General features: G+C 44.2%; 1 protein-coding gene, 1 non-coding gene and 1 pseudogene across 2 annotated transcripts; 2 read left to right on the top strand and 1 right to left on the bottom strand.

Moving 5' to 3' along the window:
• Positions 1–532: 532 nt before the first annotated feature.
• LOC147104476 (dual specificity protein phosphatase 18-like) lies at positions 533–15102 on the bottom strand. Its single transcript, XM_085961810.1, has 2 exons — positions 14862–15102; positions 533–2650 (listed from the first exon to the last, which is right to left on the bottom strand). Exon 2 carries the CDS (start codon positions 2639–2641, stop codon positions 2012–2014), a length of 630 nt encoding a protein of 209 aa, XP_085817936.1. The 5' UTR covers positions 2642–2650; positions 14862–15102; the 3' UTR covers positions 533–2011.
• On the top strand, positions 6405–6498 carry LOC147104477 (U6 spliceosomal RNA; annotated as a pseudogene).
• A 239-nt stretch (positions 15103–15341) lies between the features above and the next one.
• On the top strand, positions 15342–15448 carry LOC147104475 (U6 spliceosomal RNA). Its single transcript, XR_015072517.1, has one exon. It is a non-coding gene; the product is annotated as a U6 spliceosomal RNA (small nuclear RNA).
• Positions 15449–15996: the final 548 nt, after the last annotated feature.

The following is a 15996-nucleotide window of genomic DNA, read 5'->3' as shown; positions in this document are numbered from 1 at the left end:
CAGCGGGGTCCGCGGGGGGGTCGGCGGGGGGTCGTGCGCACGACTTACCCTTTATCCGAACTTCCGAAACCGGAACCCTCTAAAAACCGAAGGTTTTTTCGTTCAGCGTAAGTCGTACGCACGACTTACGCTGAACGAAAAAACCTTCGGTTTTTAGAGGGTTTCGGTTTTCGGAAGTCCGGATAAAGGGTAGTCTACCTGTAGTAAAAGCAGTAACTACAATGAGCTATAAGTATCTATTATTTATAGTAAAAGAACACAAGGAGACACAACATCCAGCATGTCCTGACAGGGTATCTGTGACCTCTGGAACTGCAAAATGGCTGGTGCTTTCCAACTCTCCTGCTGTTGCCTGGGAGGAACCTGTTTCAAAAATTCAAGCACTGTAATTATCAGGTGATACTGCCAGACTTCTGACCCTGGAGGTGAGGTATTGTAAGAAAGACCGTGACTGTATGCCCAACCTACACTCCACCAGACCTGGGAGCTGGTTGGTCATAAAAAGTGAATTGATCCATTCTTCTGCTTCCAATTTTCCTTTAATTTCAGCATACTGTTTATTTTCATTACATCAAAAACAGCTTCCATTTATATACCGATCCTCATATGCAGCAAGATGATTTAGAATACTTTACAATATGGAGGACAAGGTTACGACAGATATCAAGTACAGTAAATGGAAACAAAAGAAAGGTTCAGATGGGGAGGAAAGCCATGGTCAATGAAAAGGGTTTGGAGAAAGCTTTTGAAAGAGGGAACTGAGTAGGGAATTGCAGTGCAGGCATAAATGTAGTGGAAGAGAAGGGTGAGATTACAATTGGGCAACACATATTAAACCAAGTGGCACTGAGACATGGGTGGTTGTATATGATAAAGGCTGTACCTGTCCCAATTATAATATCACCCTTAAACAACTTGTTCTGATTGAAGAAAATAAAAACAGAATACTGAGAGCACATGGCAGGGCAGTCAGTGTTTGATAAAGAAAATTAACCTTTCAGCCATGCCCCTTCCTATGTTTTGCTTAAAGACGCTCCCAACACATTAACCACAACTTTCTCTTTTAGATACTAAGTGGGTTGCTGTACATTCCAGTTTTTCTTTTTGTTCTGACTTAAATGGTATTGCTGTGTGTTTAACCTCCATCACCAGTGTTTAGTGTTATTAAATGCAAGCACTGTACAAAGGTGGGTAGCTCCAACTCAAACATTATCTGTGTAGTTTGTAAACCGTTCCAAATTTAGCACTTTGGTTAAACCTATCACCCTCGTACTCTAAGCTGTGCTGCAATTTATTAAGGCAAGTCGTGTAAAATTAATAGTCCTTTAGAGTTGAATGCAATGCACAAAAGAAAATGTATTATTCAAATATATAGTCAGATACAAGTCTATAAATGTATGTCTTAGTTTGGATCACAAGTGTGTGTTTGAGGGGCTGCGAGGGTGCATCTTACACATGGGTCACATCCTCTCAGTTTAGGACATTCCCCAAAGGCAGTGCATCCAATACAAGCACCAATACATTCCTATCAGCTGAGGCCAGCAGCTATTCTACAGTGCTCTGACACTTTAATGGCAGCTTACCCTCCTGAATCACAGCGTTATTCCAGGGACCCACTGCGGATTAAAATCAATACCTGCCCAGCAGCATAGCAACAGGAAGAGCAGATTCAAGTCAGCATCAGCAGCCAGGACTGACTGCAGAAGGGAGATATCACAGCACTGGTCCATTAGAACAAGAGTGGATGGGCATGGGATGGTTGAAATGAGAGTGGCAGAAAGAAGACATTTGTGGTACCCGGACATTATAAAGAACAGAATTTTGGTGTAGAGGAGCTTTCTAATGTTGACCCTTGTCTTATATGAGTCATGGATATTTCGGGAATTGTATTGTGTGGTATTAAAGGAAAGGTCATCTTATCCACAGCTGCCTTTATAGGCAAAGATATACAGCAGTAACATAACACAAACATACCTAGACAAAATAAACATTGTGAGTCAGGTGTACAATATTAAAAAGGAATCATTCCTCTCGTTTCTTCTTCATAAATGTCTGGTATGACTCCCAGAGGTGACGTCACCATTTTGATGCTGGTTTTTCCAAAGATTCTGTCTTCGTACTCAATCAGCTGCTTCCAGAATCCACTGTTTGGCCTAATTATAGGCCTGCGGGCCCTCAACCAGGCGTGAGCCTCAACCAGAGATATGTGGCGGTATTTCATGAGGTAAGCAAGGCACAAAGTGGCGGATCTACTGATTCCAGCAACACAGTGCAGCAGTGTTCGTCCACGCAATTTTTCAACATGGTGGATTTTGTCTGCCACCATGTCGAAGTACTCACTTAACTGTGAACCAGGAGAATCTGCAATAGGAATATTAATATACTCAGTGCCTGGAAACTCAGAACTCATCACCTCTGGGAGCACACTGATTATACAAGTGACTCCACTGGCCAGCAAGAGACTCTGGTTATGCGAAGCAATAGCATTGCTTAAATATAAACTGCACATGATCTGAGACAGTCCCGAGAGCCTTGGTGTGGACCGCACAGAGGGAAGTGATGAAATGCTCTGCAGTGTTGAGTTGGGTCTTAAATCCATTACAAATAGAACATCTGGTTTCTTCACTTCTTTGCACAACATTCAAGTTGCCTAAAAAGGAAAAGGAGTTAAAGTACTGATTAGAGGAGGAACAATGATTGATTCTACTCACTGATCAGAATCTTAGAATCATAGAATAGTATATAAGAACATAAGAAAGAGGAGCAGGATTAGGCCATTCAGCCCCTCGAGCCTGCTCCGCCATTCAATAAATTCATGGCTGATCTGATCTTGGCCTCAACTCCACTTTCCTGCTCGTTCCCCATAACCCTCGACTCCATTGTAGTTCAAAAATCTGTCCATCTGCGCCTTGAATATATTCACGACTCAGCCTCCGCAGCTCTCTTGGGTAGAGAATTCCAAAGGTTCCCGACCCTCTGAGCGAAGAAATTCCTCCTCATCTCCGTCTTAAATGGGCGGCCCCTTATTCTGAAACTATGCCCCCTAGTTCTAGATTCCCCCACGAGGGGAAACATCCTCTCAGCAACTACCCTGTCAAGCCCCCTCAGAATCTTATATGTTTCAATAAGATCACCTCTCATTCTTCTAAACTCCAATGAGTATAGGCCCAACCTGCTCAACCTGTCCTCATAAGACAACCCCTTTATCCCAGGAATCAACCTAGTGAACCTTCTCTGAACTGCCTCCAATGCAAGTATATCCCTCCTTAAATAAGGAGACTAAAACTGTACGCAGTACTCTAGGTGTGGTGTCACCAACACCCTGTACAGTTGTAGCAAGACTTCCCTACTTTTATACTCCATCCCCCTTGCAATAAAGGCCAACATTCCATTTGCCTTCCTAATTACTTGCTGTACCTGCATGCTAACTTTTTGTGTTTTATGTACGAGAACACCCAGATCCCTCTGTACCGCAGCACTTTGTAGTCTCTCTATTTAAATAATATTTTGCTTTTCTATTTTCCTACCAAAGTCGATAACCTCACAATTTCCCACATTATACTCCATCTGCCAATTTTTTGCCCACTCACTTAACCTATCTATATCCCTTATGCAGACTCTTTGTATACTCCTCACAACTTGCTTTCCCACCTATCTTTGTATCGTCAGGTTTATCCTTCTCCCCTTTTTTGAACAAGGTTGTAACATTTGCAATCCTCTAGTCCTTTGGGACCACCCCTATATCTAAGGAGAATTGGAAGATTGTGGCCAACGCCACTGCAATTTCTACCCTTACATCCCACAGCAACCTCGGATGCATCCCACCCAGGCCGGGCGACTGATTCACGTTAAGTACCGCCAGCCTCTCTAGTACCTCCTCTTTATCTATTTTTTATCTCATCCAGTATCCCAGCAACCTCCTCATTTCCATTAGGTTTGGCAAAGTCCTCTTCCTTGGTAAACACTGATGCAAAGTACTCATTTAGTACCTCAGCCATGCCTTCTGCCTCCAGCAATAGTTCTCCATTTTGGTTCCTAATTGGCCCCACCGCTTCTCTGACAACCCTTTAACTGTTAATATGCCTATAGAAGACCTTTCAATGCCCTTTTATGCTGCCCGCCAATCTATTCTCGTACTCTCTCTTTGCCTCTCTTCTCCTCTACTTTTTATATTTAGCCCCATTCTCCCTTGTATTATCAAGCTGACATCTGTCATATGCCCTCTTTTTCTGCTTCATCCTACTCTCTAACTCCCTGGTCATTCAGGGAGCTCTGGCTTTGGTTGCCCTCTCTTTCCCTCTTGTAGGAATGTACCTAGACTGTACCCGAACTATCTCCTCTTTAAAGGCCGCCCATTGCTCCACTACATTTCTGCCTGCCAGTCTTTGACTCCAATTTACCTGGGCCAGATCCCTCCTCAATTCGCTGAAATTTGCCCTGCTCCAGTTACGTATTTTTATTCTAGATTGCTCCTTGTCCTTCTCCATAACTAATCTAAACGTTACGATACTATGATCACTATTCCCGAGAGTCTCCCCAACTCTGGCATTCTCCACTTGACCCACCTCATTCCCCAGGACTAGATCCAGCAATGCCTCCTTCCTTGTTGGGCAGGAAACATACTGACCAAGAAAATTCTCCTGAACACACTTCAGAAATTCCTCTCCTTCTCTGCCCTTAACACAATCACTGCCCCATTAAATACACCAAGTAGTGTGATAGCTCCTCTATTATAGTTTCTGAACTCCAACCAAATAGATTCTGTCTTTAATTCCTCAAGGACATTCCCTCTTTCTAGCACTGTAATATTTTCCTTAATCCAAACTGCTACCCCACCTCCTTTTTTCCCCTCCCTATCTTTCCTGAATACCTTGTACCTAGGAATATTAAGCAGCCAATCCTCCCTTTTTTGAGACAGGTCTCAGTTGTCGCCACTACATCATATTCCCACGTGGTTAATTGCACCTGCAGCTCACCAACCCCATTAATCATCCTTCGTGCATTTACACACATGCACTCCAAATCTAACTTAGAACCTATATGCAACACCTGCCGTTTTACCTCCTTCCCAGCATCCAATGCCCCAAACACTCATTCCAGGTGAAACAACGATTTACTTGCAGTTCTTGCAATTCAGTATACTGAATTCGTTGTTCTGGATGCGGTCTCTTCTATATTGGGCAGACCAAACGCAGATTGGGTGACCACTTTGTGGACATTCAGTCCGCAATCGTGACCCCGAGCTTCCGGTCGTCTGTCACTTTAATTCTCCACTCCACTCCCACTCTGAGCTCTCTGTCTTCGACATCTTACACTGTTCCCATGAAGCTCAAGGTAACCTCCGCCCCTAATTTTTTTCAGATGGCAGCTGTTTCTGATTCTGCTTTACCCATTTACACCTCTTCTAGATCCATCTTTTGTTTCTTTACTTGTCCCATTACCATCTCCTTTTACTTTGTACAATCCTACCTTTTGTCATTTACTCTCTCCTGCCTTCCATCCTATTTCTATTTTCACTAGCACATGGCACTGGGAGTATTCCAGAGATTACCACCTTTGAGGCCCTGCTTTTTCACTTCCTCCCTAGCTCTTTAAACTCTGACTGCATGACCTCAACCCTCTTCCTCCCTCTGTCCTTGGTTCTGACATTGACCACAGCCTCTGGCTCTTCCCCTTCCCCCCACAGAATGGTCTGCACCCTCTCAGAGATGTCCCTTACCCTGGCACCAGGGAGACAACAAACCATAAGGAGCATTTGTCACATTAACTTAAATGATCCTGACAATGTGGAAGACAACAACTTGCATTTATAAGGCACCTTTAGCACAGTAAAACATTCCAATACGCTTCAGAGAAAAGTAATCAGACAACATTTGACATAAGGATATATTAGCATATAGGTGACTAAAAGTTTAAAGAGGTAAATTGTAAGGAGGACCTCAATGGAAGAGAGCGAGGTGGAGGTTTAGGAACAGTGTTCCACAGCTTGGGGCCCAGCCAGCTGAAGGCACGGCGCCAATGGCGGAATGACAGGAGGGGAGAATGGCCCGGGTCCAAATAGTGTTTGTAGAAAAGGCGGGCACGGCCCCTGAAAACTCACCACAGCGCAAGCAAATCAACAGACCCCGCCCCCTCAGCCCAATAGGCTCCGCCGCCCTCATTTACATTTAGAACCTCGAGCCCATAATCCTCGGCGCAGAAATCTATTTTACTTTCAATATTTTTGTCAGCAGTGATCAATCAAAAGTGATGGCAGGAGATGTGTATGATTTTAGGTTCTTTGCATCTGTGCATTATATTGTGCGAGAAAGGTAATACAAAAGATGTCGTAAATACATCACCACTATCTAAAGGTATTTATATTTTCCGTGCTTTATATAGTACTTTGCTTCAGTTTTCAACTTGAGCTCGCTTCGGCAGCACATATACTAAAATTGGAACGATACAGAGAAGATTAGCATGGATGACACGCAAATTCGTGAAGCGTTCCATATTTTACACTTTTAAAACATTTCACCTTCTGAAAAACAGCCCTATTTACTCCTGCTTTCAACATAAAATCAACTTCTTCATTCACCTGCTCCTCTAGTTCACTCATTTCAACCTTTTAACTACACAAATTGGTGAAGCACTTTGAAAACATAAAATTTTCTGTAACACTTTCATATTTACAAAAAGAAAAATACCGCAGATGCTGGAAATCTGGAACAGAAAGAGAAAATGCTGCTAACACTCAGCAGGTCAGATAGGTCAGATGGAGAGAACAGACAAGTCGATGTTTCGGACACCTGGTGGAAGAGAAAAGCAGGCTGACACCAAAGCTGTGGACAAATCGCCAGCATGGTGTTCCGCTGAAACATTATTTGCAAATGTATTTACTCCTGGCCATGAAAGGGGGAAATGGATGCACTAAATAGGAGAAAATGATGGTAATAAAGTGTCGGAAGATGTTAACTGTGCTCTGGGGGAGGCGGTGAGGAGCTGGGAGTGGCACTTTGCCCAACTAGAATCGAACAAGAATACCAGCTTAACTGCATTAGAAGGGGAGAAGAGAGTTTCTCAGTGAAAGGGTTCAGCGGTTGGATGGGATACAGTGTGTCTGTGAACTGAGCCAGAGAGTGTGGACGGACTTTGTAAGTTGGTGTTGTGGAGGATGAGATGTGCTTACGTGACTGAGGTAAATATTGGGTGAGTGATTGTAATATACTTGGATAGAACAAATGAAGGACAAAGACAGGTTAAATTGCTCGTCTACGTGCTTGCTTTATTAGGCCAGAGGGAACTGAGCATGCTCATACCAAATCATGTGAGAAACCATGTGATAATACATTACACTGCTTTCACCCTTAAAAAAAATATGTATTCCCCTCTCAAATACAACAAAACTATGGTCCCATCTTTCCCAGCATTACATGTACCACATTAAAAAACTCCTGGTTTTTTTTCTTTTAAATAAACTACAAATCCAGTTCAATAACAGGTTTGCGGAGCCTCCCTGATCTCCTTACAGCAGGTTTTGGTGTTGAACCAATTTTCGAGCTGTTTTGTTTTGGTTCCGACCTCAAAGATGGCGCAGTTTCTATCTCAGACTTGTTTGAACCTGGTACTTCAGTTACTGAAGTCTAAACTGAGTCAAACTCATGTCTGTGTTCATGATCAAGTGGTTCACGATCATGTCTTGGTTCATCTCTAGCAGAGATCATTTGATCTACATGAACACTTTGCATTTTGTCACCAATTTCAACCAAATATCTCTTGGTTCCACCGCCCTCTACTTTGGCTCCTACATTCCACTTGTGTGAACTCGACTTGCCTGGGGACTGAGAACACGAACACACTTGTTTTGTTTGAAACTGCGTTCTTTCTGATTGGTGTCATAATAACATTTCTGACTCAACTGTTTCTGTTCAACTCTTGAGGCCAAATTCGGTTGAACAAGACTCAATCGTGTTCTCAATCTCCTCTTCAAGAGTTCTGCTGGGGTATGTCCGGTTGTAGTGTGCGGAATAGTTCTGTACTTCAGCAAGAAATTTGCCAAACGTTGTTTCAAGTTAAGTCCCGAACAATCCTGCCCACACTTGCTTTTTGAGAGCTTCTTTCACTATTCTGACTGAAGCTGGATGGATATGGTGGAACAAGAGTGTGTTTGATACTGTTCCATTTCATAAATTCTTGGAATAGAGCAGAATGGAACTGAGGGCCATTGTCAGAAACAAGCTCTGCAAGTAAGCCATGACATGCAAAGATAGACCTCAACTCATCTACGGTACGTTCAGTTGTAATATTTGAACCCATGTGTTTCACTTCAATCCAGTTTGAGTGACTATCTACAAGTACCAGGAAATAATAATTTGCTTGCTCATTGCAGCGATAACAATTCATTAAACTGCTCTCACTGACACTGACTTGGTCTCACAGCTTTAGGTTTGGCGGTGGCTTAGTGACCGTGGACCTCAGCCGCACTAGTCACTTGAGTTGGACGGAACTCCCTAACATTCTTAGACACCATCTCCATAGATAGGGAAATTTTGCATGCTATGTCAAACATTAGGTTCGGAGTGTTCAGTAACTTGGACTGTGTGCGCTCATCCACCAGTCCACCCACAAACTTATCTCGCAACGCACGATCCAACAATGTGCCGAAGTTACAATGCAAAGACAGGTTCTTAAGAGCTACAATGTACTCACTGATGGTTTCACTTTGTTTTTAATTTCTTGTACCAAACTTATAGCTCTCTGCTCTTTCTAATGGCTTTGGGTCGAAATGGTCATCGAGTTTCTCGACAATGTCTTCAAATGATGCATCCTTCGCATTCCCTGGCGCGAGTAGGTTTATCAGCGTTCTGTAGACATCTGGTCTGATATCCATTAGAATAATTGCTTTCTTCCATTCATGAATTACTTTATTTTGAGCTTAAATATTCTCATCAGCATCTTCGGTCTCAATAATGTTATTGGCCTTAAAAAAAATCCCCATCCGCTCAATGTAAGAACTGAATGGTTCGCGAGCTCGGTCATACATGCCGAGGCTTCCGATGAATCCCATGGGCGCAGCCACGATTGTCCCGATCCCGTCAGTGAATCAGCACGCTGTGTACATGTGAGAATCAACGCTGCTGTTGCTGTGTATAGACACGCGAAGGCGAAGCACAGATGATTCTGTATGAGTATTAACGGTAAAACATCGCAAAAATTCAGTTTTGGTGTCACAAATTCACTGTAAACATGTCCACTCGAAGATTGAACACTGTGGGCTCGATTTTGCCAAGCACGAGGAGGCGGGTTTGGAGGCGTGTGAGGTGGTAAAATCGCAAAAAATGGCGGGCGGGCCCGATCCCGCCTCCATCCCGAGCAATTTTCCCACATGCGTGTTTTCTGACCCTGTTTCCATCCCGCCTTCAAGAGGCGGGATAGGCCCTTAAGGCCCTTAACAACCACTTATTTGCCTCTATTATCCCATTTTGAGAGGCCTTTCTGATTTTTAGACATTTCCCCCATCCTACACGCCTCCTCTGGAACACGCCAGGTAATCCTGGCGGCCTCACAATTGGATTGCTTACTAACAGCTGCAGTTCCACCATTACAAAGGAGTTTTCACCGATGATCATTTGCAGGTGGCAGAACTTTGTTGTCTCAGGTCTGGGCGAACTTTCAGCAGGCCTACTCATTGTTGTGGAAGGTTGGAGCCTGACACCCATCTCCAGTGTGACCTCCTGGGAAACCCCTCTCCCCACCTTGACTGAGCGCTTCCTCAACTGAGGCATATACCAGAAGCATGGCGACCATTTAATTCCTTTCCTCCTGGACATCAGATTCGGAGTTGGGTAGGATTGATTGGGGAATGGCACTCAAAGGGTTGACGGTGGATAGGCAATGGCAAACATTCAAAGACCGAATGGATGAGCTACAGAATTTGTTCATCCCAGTTTGGCATAAAAATAAAACAAAAAAGGTGACTCAACTGTGGCGAACAAGGGAAATTAGGGATAGCATAAGATCCAAGGAGAGAACATATAAATTGGACAGAAAAAGCAATAATCCTGAGGATTGGGAGCAGTTTAGGATTCAACAAAGGAGGACAAAGGGATTAATTAAGAAAGGGAAAATAGAATATGAGAGTAAGCTAGCAGGGAACATAAAAACTGACTGTAAAAGCTTTTATAGATATGTGAAGAGAAAAAGATTGGTGAAGTCAAGCGTAGGTCCCTTGCAGTCAGAATCAGGGGAATTTATAATGGGAAACAGAGAAATGGCAGGCCAACTAAATTCATACTTTGGTTCTGTCTTCACAAAGGAGGACACAAATAACCTCCCAGAGATGCCAGGGAACATAGGGTCTGATGAAAGGGTGGAACTGAAAGAAATCAGTATTTGTAGGGAAATGGTGTTAGGAAAATTGATGGGACTGAAGGCCGATAAATCCCCAGGGCCTGATAATCTACATCCCAGGGTACTTAAGGAAGTGGCCCTAGAAATAGTAGATGCATTGCTGGTCATCTTCCAGAACTCGATAGACTCTGGAACAGTACCCATGGATTGGAGGGTAGCTAATGTTACCCCACTATTCAAAAAAGGTGGTAGAGAAAAAGCGGGGAATTATAGACCGGTAAGCCTGACATCAGTAGTGGGGAAAATGCTAGAGTCTATTATAAAAGATGTAATAGCAGAGCACTTGGAAAGCAGTGACAGGATTGGACAAAGTCAACATGGATTTATAAAAGGTAAATCATGCTTGACTAATCTACTGGAATTTTTTGAGGATGTAACTGGTAAAATAGATAAGGGCGAACCAGTGGATGTGGTGTATGTGGACTTTCAGAAGGCTTTCGATAAGGTCCCACATAAGAGATTAGCATGCAAAATTAAGGCACATGGGATTGGGGGCAAAGTATTGACTTGGATAGAGAACTGGTTGGCGGACAGAAAGCAAAGAGTTGGAATAAACGGGTCGTTTTCCGAGTGGCAGGCAGTGACTAGTGGGGTACCGCAAGGATCGGTCCTAGGACCCCAGCTGTTCACAATATATATTAATGATCTGGACGAGGGAATTGGATGTAATATCTCCAAATTTGCAGACGACACAAAGCTGGCTGGGAGGGTAAGCTGTGAGGAGGATGTCGTGAAACTCCAGTACGATTTGGACAGGTTAGGTGATTGGACAGAAACATGGCAAATGCACTATAATGTGGATAAATGTGAGGTTATCCACTTTGGTGGCAAAAACAGGAAGGCAGATTATTATTTGAATGGTAATAGATTGGGAGAAGGGGAAGTGCAAAGAGACCTGGGTGTTCTTGTGCACCAGTCGCTGAAGGTAAGCATGCAGGCGCAGCAGGCGGTTAAGAAGGCAAACGGTATGTTGGCCTTCCTAGCAAGAGGGTTTGAGTACAGGAACAAGGATGTCTTGCTACAGTTGTACAGGGCCTTGGTGAGACCACACCTTGAGTATTGTGTGCAGTTTTGGTTCCCTTACCTGAGGAAGGACGTTCTTGCCATGGAGGGAGTGCAGCGAAGATTCACCAGGATGGCAGGAATGACATATGAGGAGAGATTGTGTCGATTGGGCTTATACTCACTGGAGTTTAGAAGACTGAGAGGGGATCTCATCGAAACCTATAAAATTCTGTCAGGCCTGGACAGACTAGATGCAGGATGTTCCTGATGGCCGGGGAGTCCAGAACCAGGGGTCATAGTCTAAGGATAAGGGGTAAGCCATTTAGGACTGAAATGAGGAGGAATTTCTTCTCCCAGAGAGTGGTGAACCTGTGGAATTCTCTGCCACAGAGGGCGGTGGAGGCCAGTTCATTAAATATATTCAAGAAAGAGTTGGATATATTTCTTAAGGCTAAAGGGATCAAGGGATATGGGGAGAAGGCAGGGACAGGGTACTGAATTTGGATGATCAGCCATGATCTCATTGAATGGCGGAGCAGGCTCGAAGGGCCAAATGGCCTACTCCTGCTCCTATCTTCTATGTTTCTATGTTGTTTAATGGTCCACCACCATTCACGACTGGATGTTGCAAGACTGCAGAGCTTTGATCTGATCCATTGATTGTGGGATCGCTTAGCCCTGTCTATAGCATGCTGCTTCCGCTTTTTGGCATGCATGTAGTCCTGTGTTGCAGCTTCCCCAGGTTGGCACCTCATTTTTAGCTATGCTTGGTGCTGCTCCTGGCATGTTCTTCTACAATCCTTACTGAACCAGGGTTGGTCCCCTCACTTGATGGTAATGGTAGAGTGAGGGATATGCCGGGCCATGAGGTTACAGATTGTGGTGGAATACAATTCTGCTGCTGCTGATGGCACACAGTGCCTCATGGATGCCCAGTTTTGAGCTGCTAGATCTTTTCTGAATCTATCCCATTTAGCATGGTGGTAGTGCCATACAACACGATGGAGGGTGTCCTCAGTGTGAAGACAGGACTTTGTCTCCATAATGACTGTGCGGTGGTCACTGCTACCAATACTGTCATGGACAGATGCATCTGCGACAGGTAGATTGGTGAGGACGAGGTCAAGTATGTTTTTCCCCTTGTATTGGTTCTCTCACCACCTGTCGCAGGCCCAGACTGGCAGTTATGTCCTTCAGGACTTGGCCAGCTCAGTCAGTAGTGATGCTACCGAGCCACTCTTGGTGATGGACATTGAAGTCCCCCACCCAGAGTACATTCTGTGCCCTTGCTACTATCTGTGCTTCTTCCAAGTGGTGTTCAACATGGAGGAGTACTGATTCATCAGCTAAGGGAGGGCGGTAGGTGGTAATCAGCAAGAGGTTTCCTTGCCCATGCTTGACCTGAAGCCACGAGACTTCACGGGGTCTGGAGTCAATGTTGAGGACTCCCAGGGCCACTCCTTCCTGACTGTATACCACTGTGCCACCGCCCCTGGTGGGTCTGCCCTGCAGGTGGGACAGGACATACCCAGGGATGGTGATGGAGGAGTTTGGGACATTGGCTGAAAGGTATGATTCAGTGAGTATGACTATGTCAGGCTGTTGCTTGACTAGTCTGTGGGACAGCTCTCCCAATTTTGGCACAAGTCCCCAGATGTTGGCGAGGAGGACTTTGCAGGGTTGACTGGGCTGGGTGTGCCATTGCCTTATCCATAGCCGGTGCCAAGGTCGATGCTGGGTGGTACGTCCGGTTTCATTCTTATTATTTTGTTTCATATCGGTTTGTTACAACTGAGTGGCTTGCTAGGCCATTTCAAAGGACAGTTAAGAGTCAACCACATTGTTCTATTACTCTATTTATTGCCTGGCCATCAATGTCCTCCATTACTTTATTCTTTCCTATTCTCTCCTTTCCTATTGATATTTATATTTAGGCTGGTTTCATTTCTTGTAGATACCTCCCCCCATCTTACTAGTTTAAAGCAATTTTCAACATCCCTATTTACCCTTTCCGCTAGGACATGGGTCCCATCCTGGTTCAGGTGGAGCCCGTCCCATCGGTACAGCTCCTTCCAGTCCCAGTACTGGTGCCAGTGTCCCAAGAAAAGGAACCCCTCTTTCCCACACCAGCCCTTTTGCCATGTGTTAACTCACCTGATCTGACTGCTTCTATGCCAATTTGGAGGTGGCTTGGGCAATAATCCAGAGATTATTACCTTCGAGGTCCTGCTTTATAATTTAGCTCCTAACTCCTGATACTTCTTCACCAGGAGCTCCTCCCTGTTCCTACCTATGTCATTCGCTCTGACATGGACCACGACAACTGGATTTACCCCCTTCCCTTTCCAAATTCCTCTCCAGCCGCCTCGCGATATTCCTCACCCTGGCACTGGGTAGGCAATACACCTTTTGGGATTCTTGTTCTTGGCTGCAGAGGACACTGTCTATCCCCCGAATTATAGAGTCTCCTATCACTACCACATTTCTATTTTGCTCTTGCCCCTTTTGGGCAACCTTCTGAGCTACAGTGCCTTGGCCTGCATTGTAGCTGTCCTCCCAACAGTCTTTCTCCTTGTCCTCACAGGTAGCAAGTATATCTTACCTGTTGGACAGGACCAGTGTCTGCGGGACCTCCTTCTCAACCTCTCCTAAGTCCCCGCTACCTGTCTCCCTAATAGTCACACCCTCCCCTTCCTGAACCTGTGCTTTCCTCTGGGGTGTGACTGTTTTCTGGATAAAGCTGTCCAGAAATTCCTCCCCCTCCCTTATGTTTCAGAGTGTCTCTAACTCGCACTCCAGCTCAAGGACTGACTGAAGGCAGAGACATTTCCTGCAGATGTGGGAATCCAGGACAGTCTCACTGTCCATAAACTCCCACAGACTACAATTCGGACACATAGCCTGCCCTGCCATCTCTCAAATTCTTTACTTATTTGCTTATTGATAACCTGAATTAATTTAATTAGTTAAAGTTTTTATTCAAACAATTATTTATAGTTATATTAATTAATTATTATAACTAGTTAAGATATCATTTAATAAAGTAATAGTTTAAGGTCCCTAGCTCGTAGTTTAAACCACTGCCCTAACTTAGATTTAAAAACCTGTAATACTCACCAATCAATCATCTACCTGCTGTCCTGTGATGTCACTGCTTGATTTATTTTTGCTCTCTCTCCACCGCTCTTTATTTACCTGCCTCAGCTCCGGCCTCTGACCAGGTGCGTTCTGCATCTGCTGCTCTCGGTGAGTTAGGGCCTCCGCTCCGGTCCCCGACCAGCTCTGCCTTTGCTGCTCTCGGACCATCTATTCTGTACGTTGCTCCAATACCAGTCAATGTTTCTGTGCATACCGACAGCTAAAGTTACAAAGCCCGTGTAAACCACTTGTTTTCATGGGTCAGGGCTGTTCTTGAGTTGTTAGATTTTTGAAGGGCTGTGTTCGTTTTTTTTTAAGCTGTTGTTTACCTTTTGTTCGCTCTTTTACGTTGGCATGAATGAATTCTCTGACATGAAGAATTCTTTGCTGATTGTTGCAACCATTTGGACGTTTCCAGAGTGGTGCCGTTCTGTTGATGAATGACATGGGACTCTGCATTGTTGCTAATGGCAACGTGGGTGCAGTCAACAGCACCCGTGAGCTACCCTAAAAATGCCACATCCTTCAACAAACCTTGTTCGCCTGTTTTGCTGCAGACTATCTGTGACATCCGGAACCTACTGCCCATAATCCTCTGCTCGGAAATCTACTTTCCCTTCAATATTTATGTTACGAAGTCATAAATTATGCAAGTAAAAACGGTAATTAAAGTACAAGGCTGTTTTGTGCAATATGTTGTGGCACAAAGATAATTCAAAATGCGACTTGAAAAAACCCCCAACTCATTGTCACCAAAATGTGTTTACAACATTGATGCTTCATAAGGCGCTGGCTTTCATTTGACATTTGTGCTCGCTTCGGCAGCACATATACTAAAATTGGAACGATACAGAGAAGATTAGCATGGCCCCTGCGCAAGGATGACACGCAAATTCGTGAAGCGTTCCATATTTTACACTTTTAAAACATTTCACCTTCTGCAAAACTTCCATATTTACTCCTGCTTTAGACACAAAATCAACTTCTTCATTCACCTGCTCCTCTAGTTCACTCATTTCAACTTTCTTTTCACTCCACAAATTGGTGAAGATTCAATATTTTGCACTTTAAAACATACAATTTTCTGTAAAACTTTCATATTTGGCCATGAAAGGGGGAAATGGATGCACGAAAAGGGAGAAATGGATGGTAATAAAGTGTCGGAAGCTGTTAACTGTGCTTTGGGGGAGGCGGTGAGGAGCTGGGAGTGGCACTTTGGACAACTAGATTGGAACAAGAATACCAGCCTAACTGCATTAGACGGGGAGAAGAGAGTTTCTCAGTGAAAGGGTTCGGTGGTTGGATGGGATACAGTGTGTCTGTGAACTGAGCCAGAGAGTGTGGACTGACTTTTAGGTAAATGTTGGGTAAGTCTGTTGAAAATCCAAAATGTCACATCATTTTCCTTTTTTGAGTAAAAATCTATCACGTGAAGTATGAAAGTGCTTAAAGTTAACTAGAATG

The sequence above is a fragment of the Somniosus microcephalus genome, chromosome 19 (assembly GCF_052327205.1).
Source record: "Somniosus microcephalus isolate GS21.2 chromosome 19, FLI_Smic_1.0, whole genome shotgun sequence".
Classification (NCBI taxonomy): Eukaryota; Metazoa; Chordata; class Chondrichthyes; order Squaliformes; family Somniosidae; genus Somniosus; species Somniosus microcephalus.
Note: the sequence above shows the minus strand (reverse complement) of the source record. Positions and strands in the feature narration are given on the sequence as shown.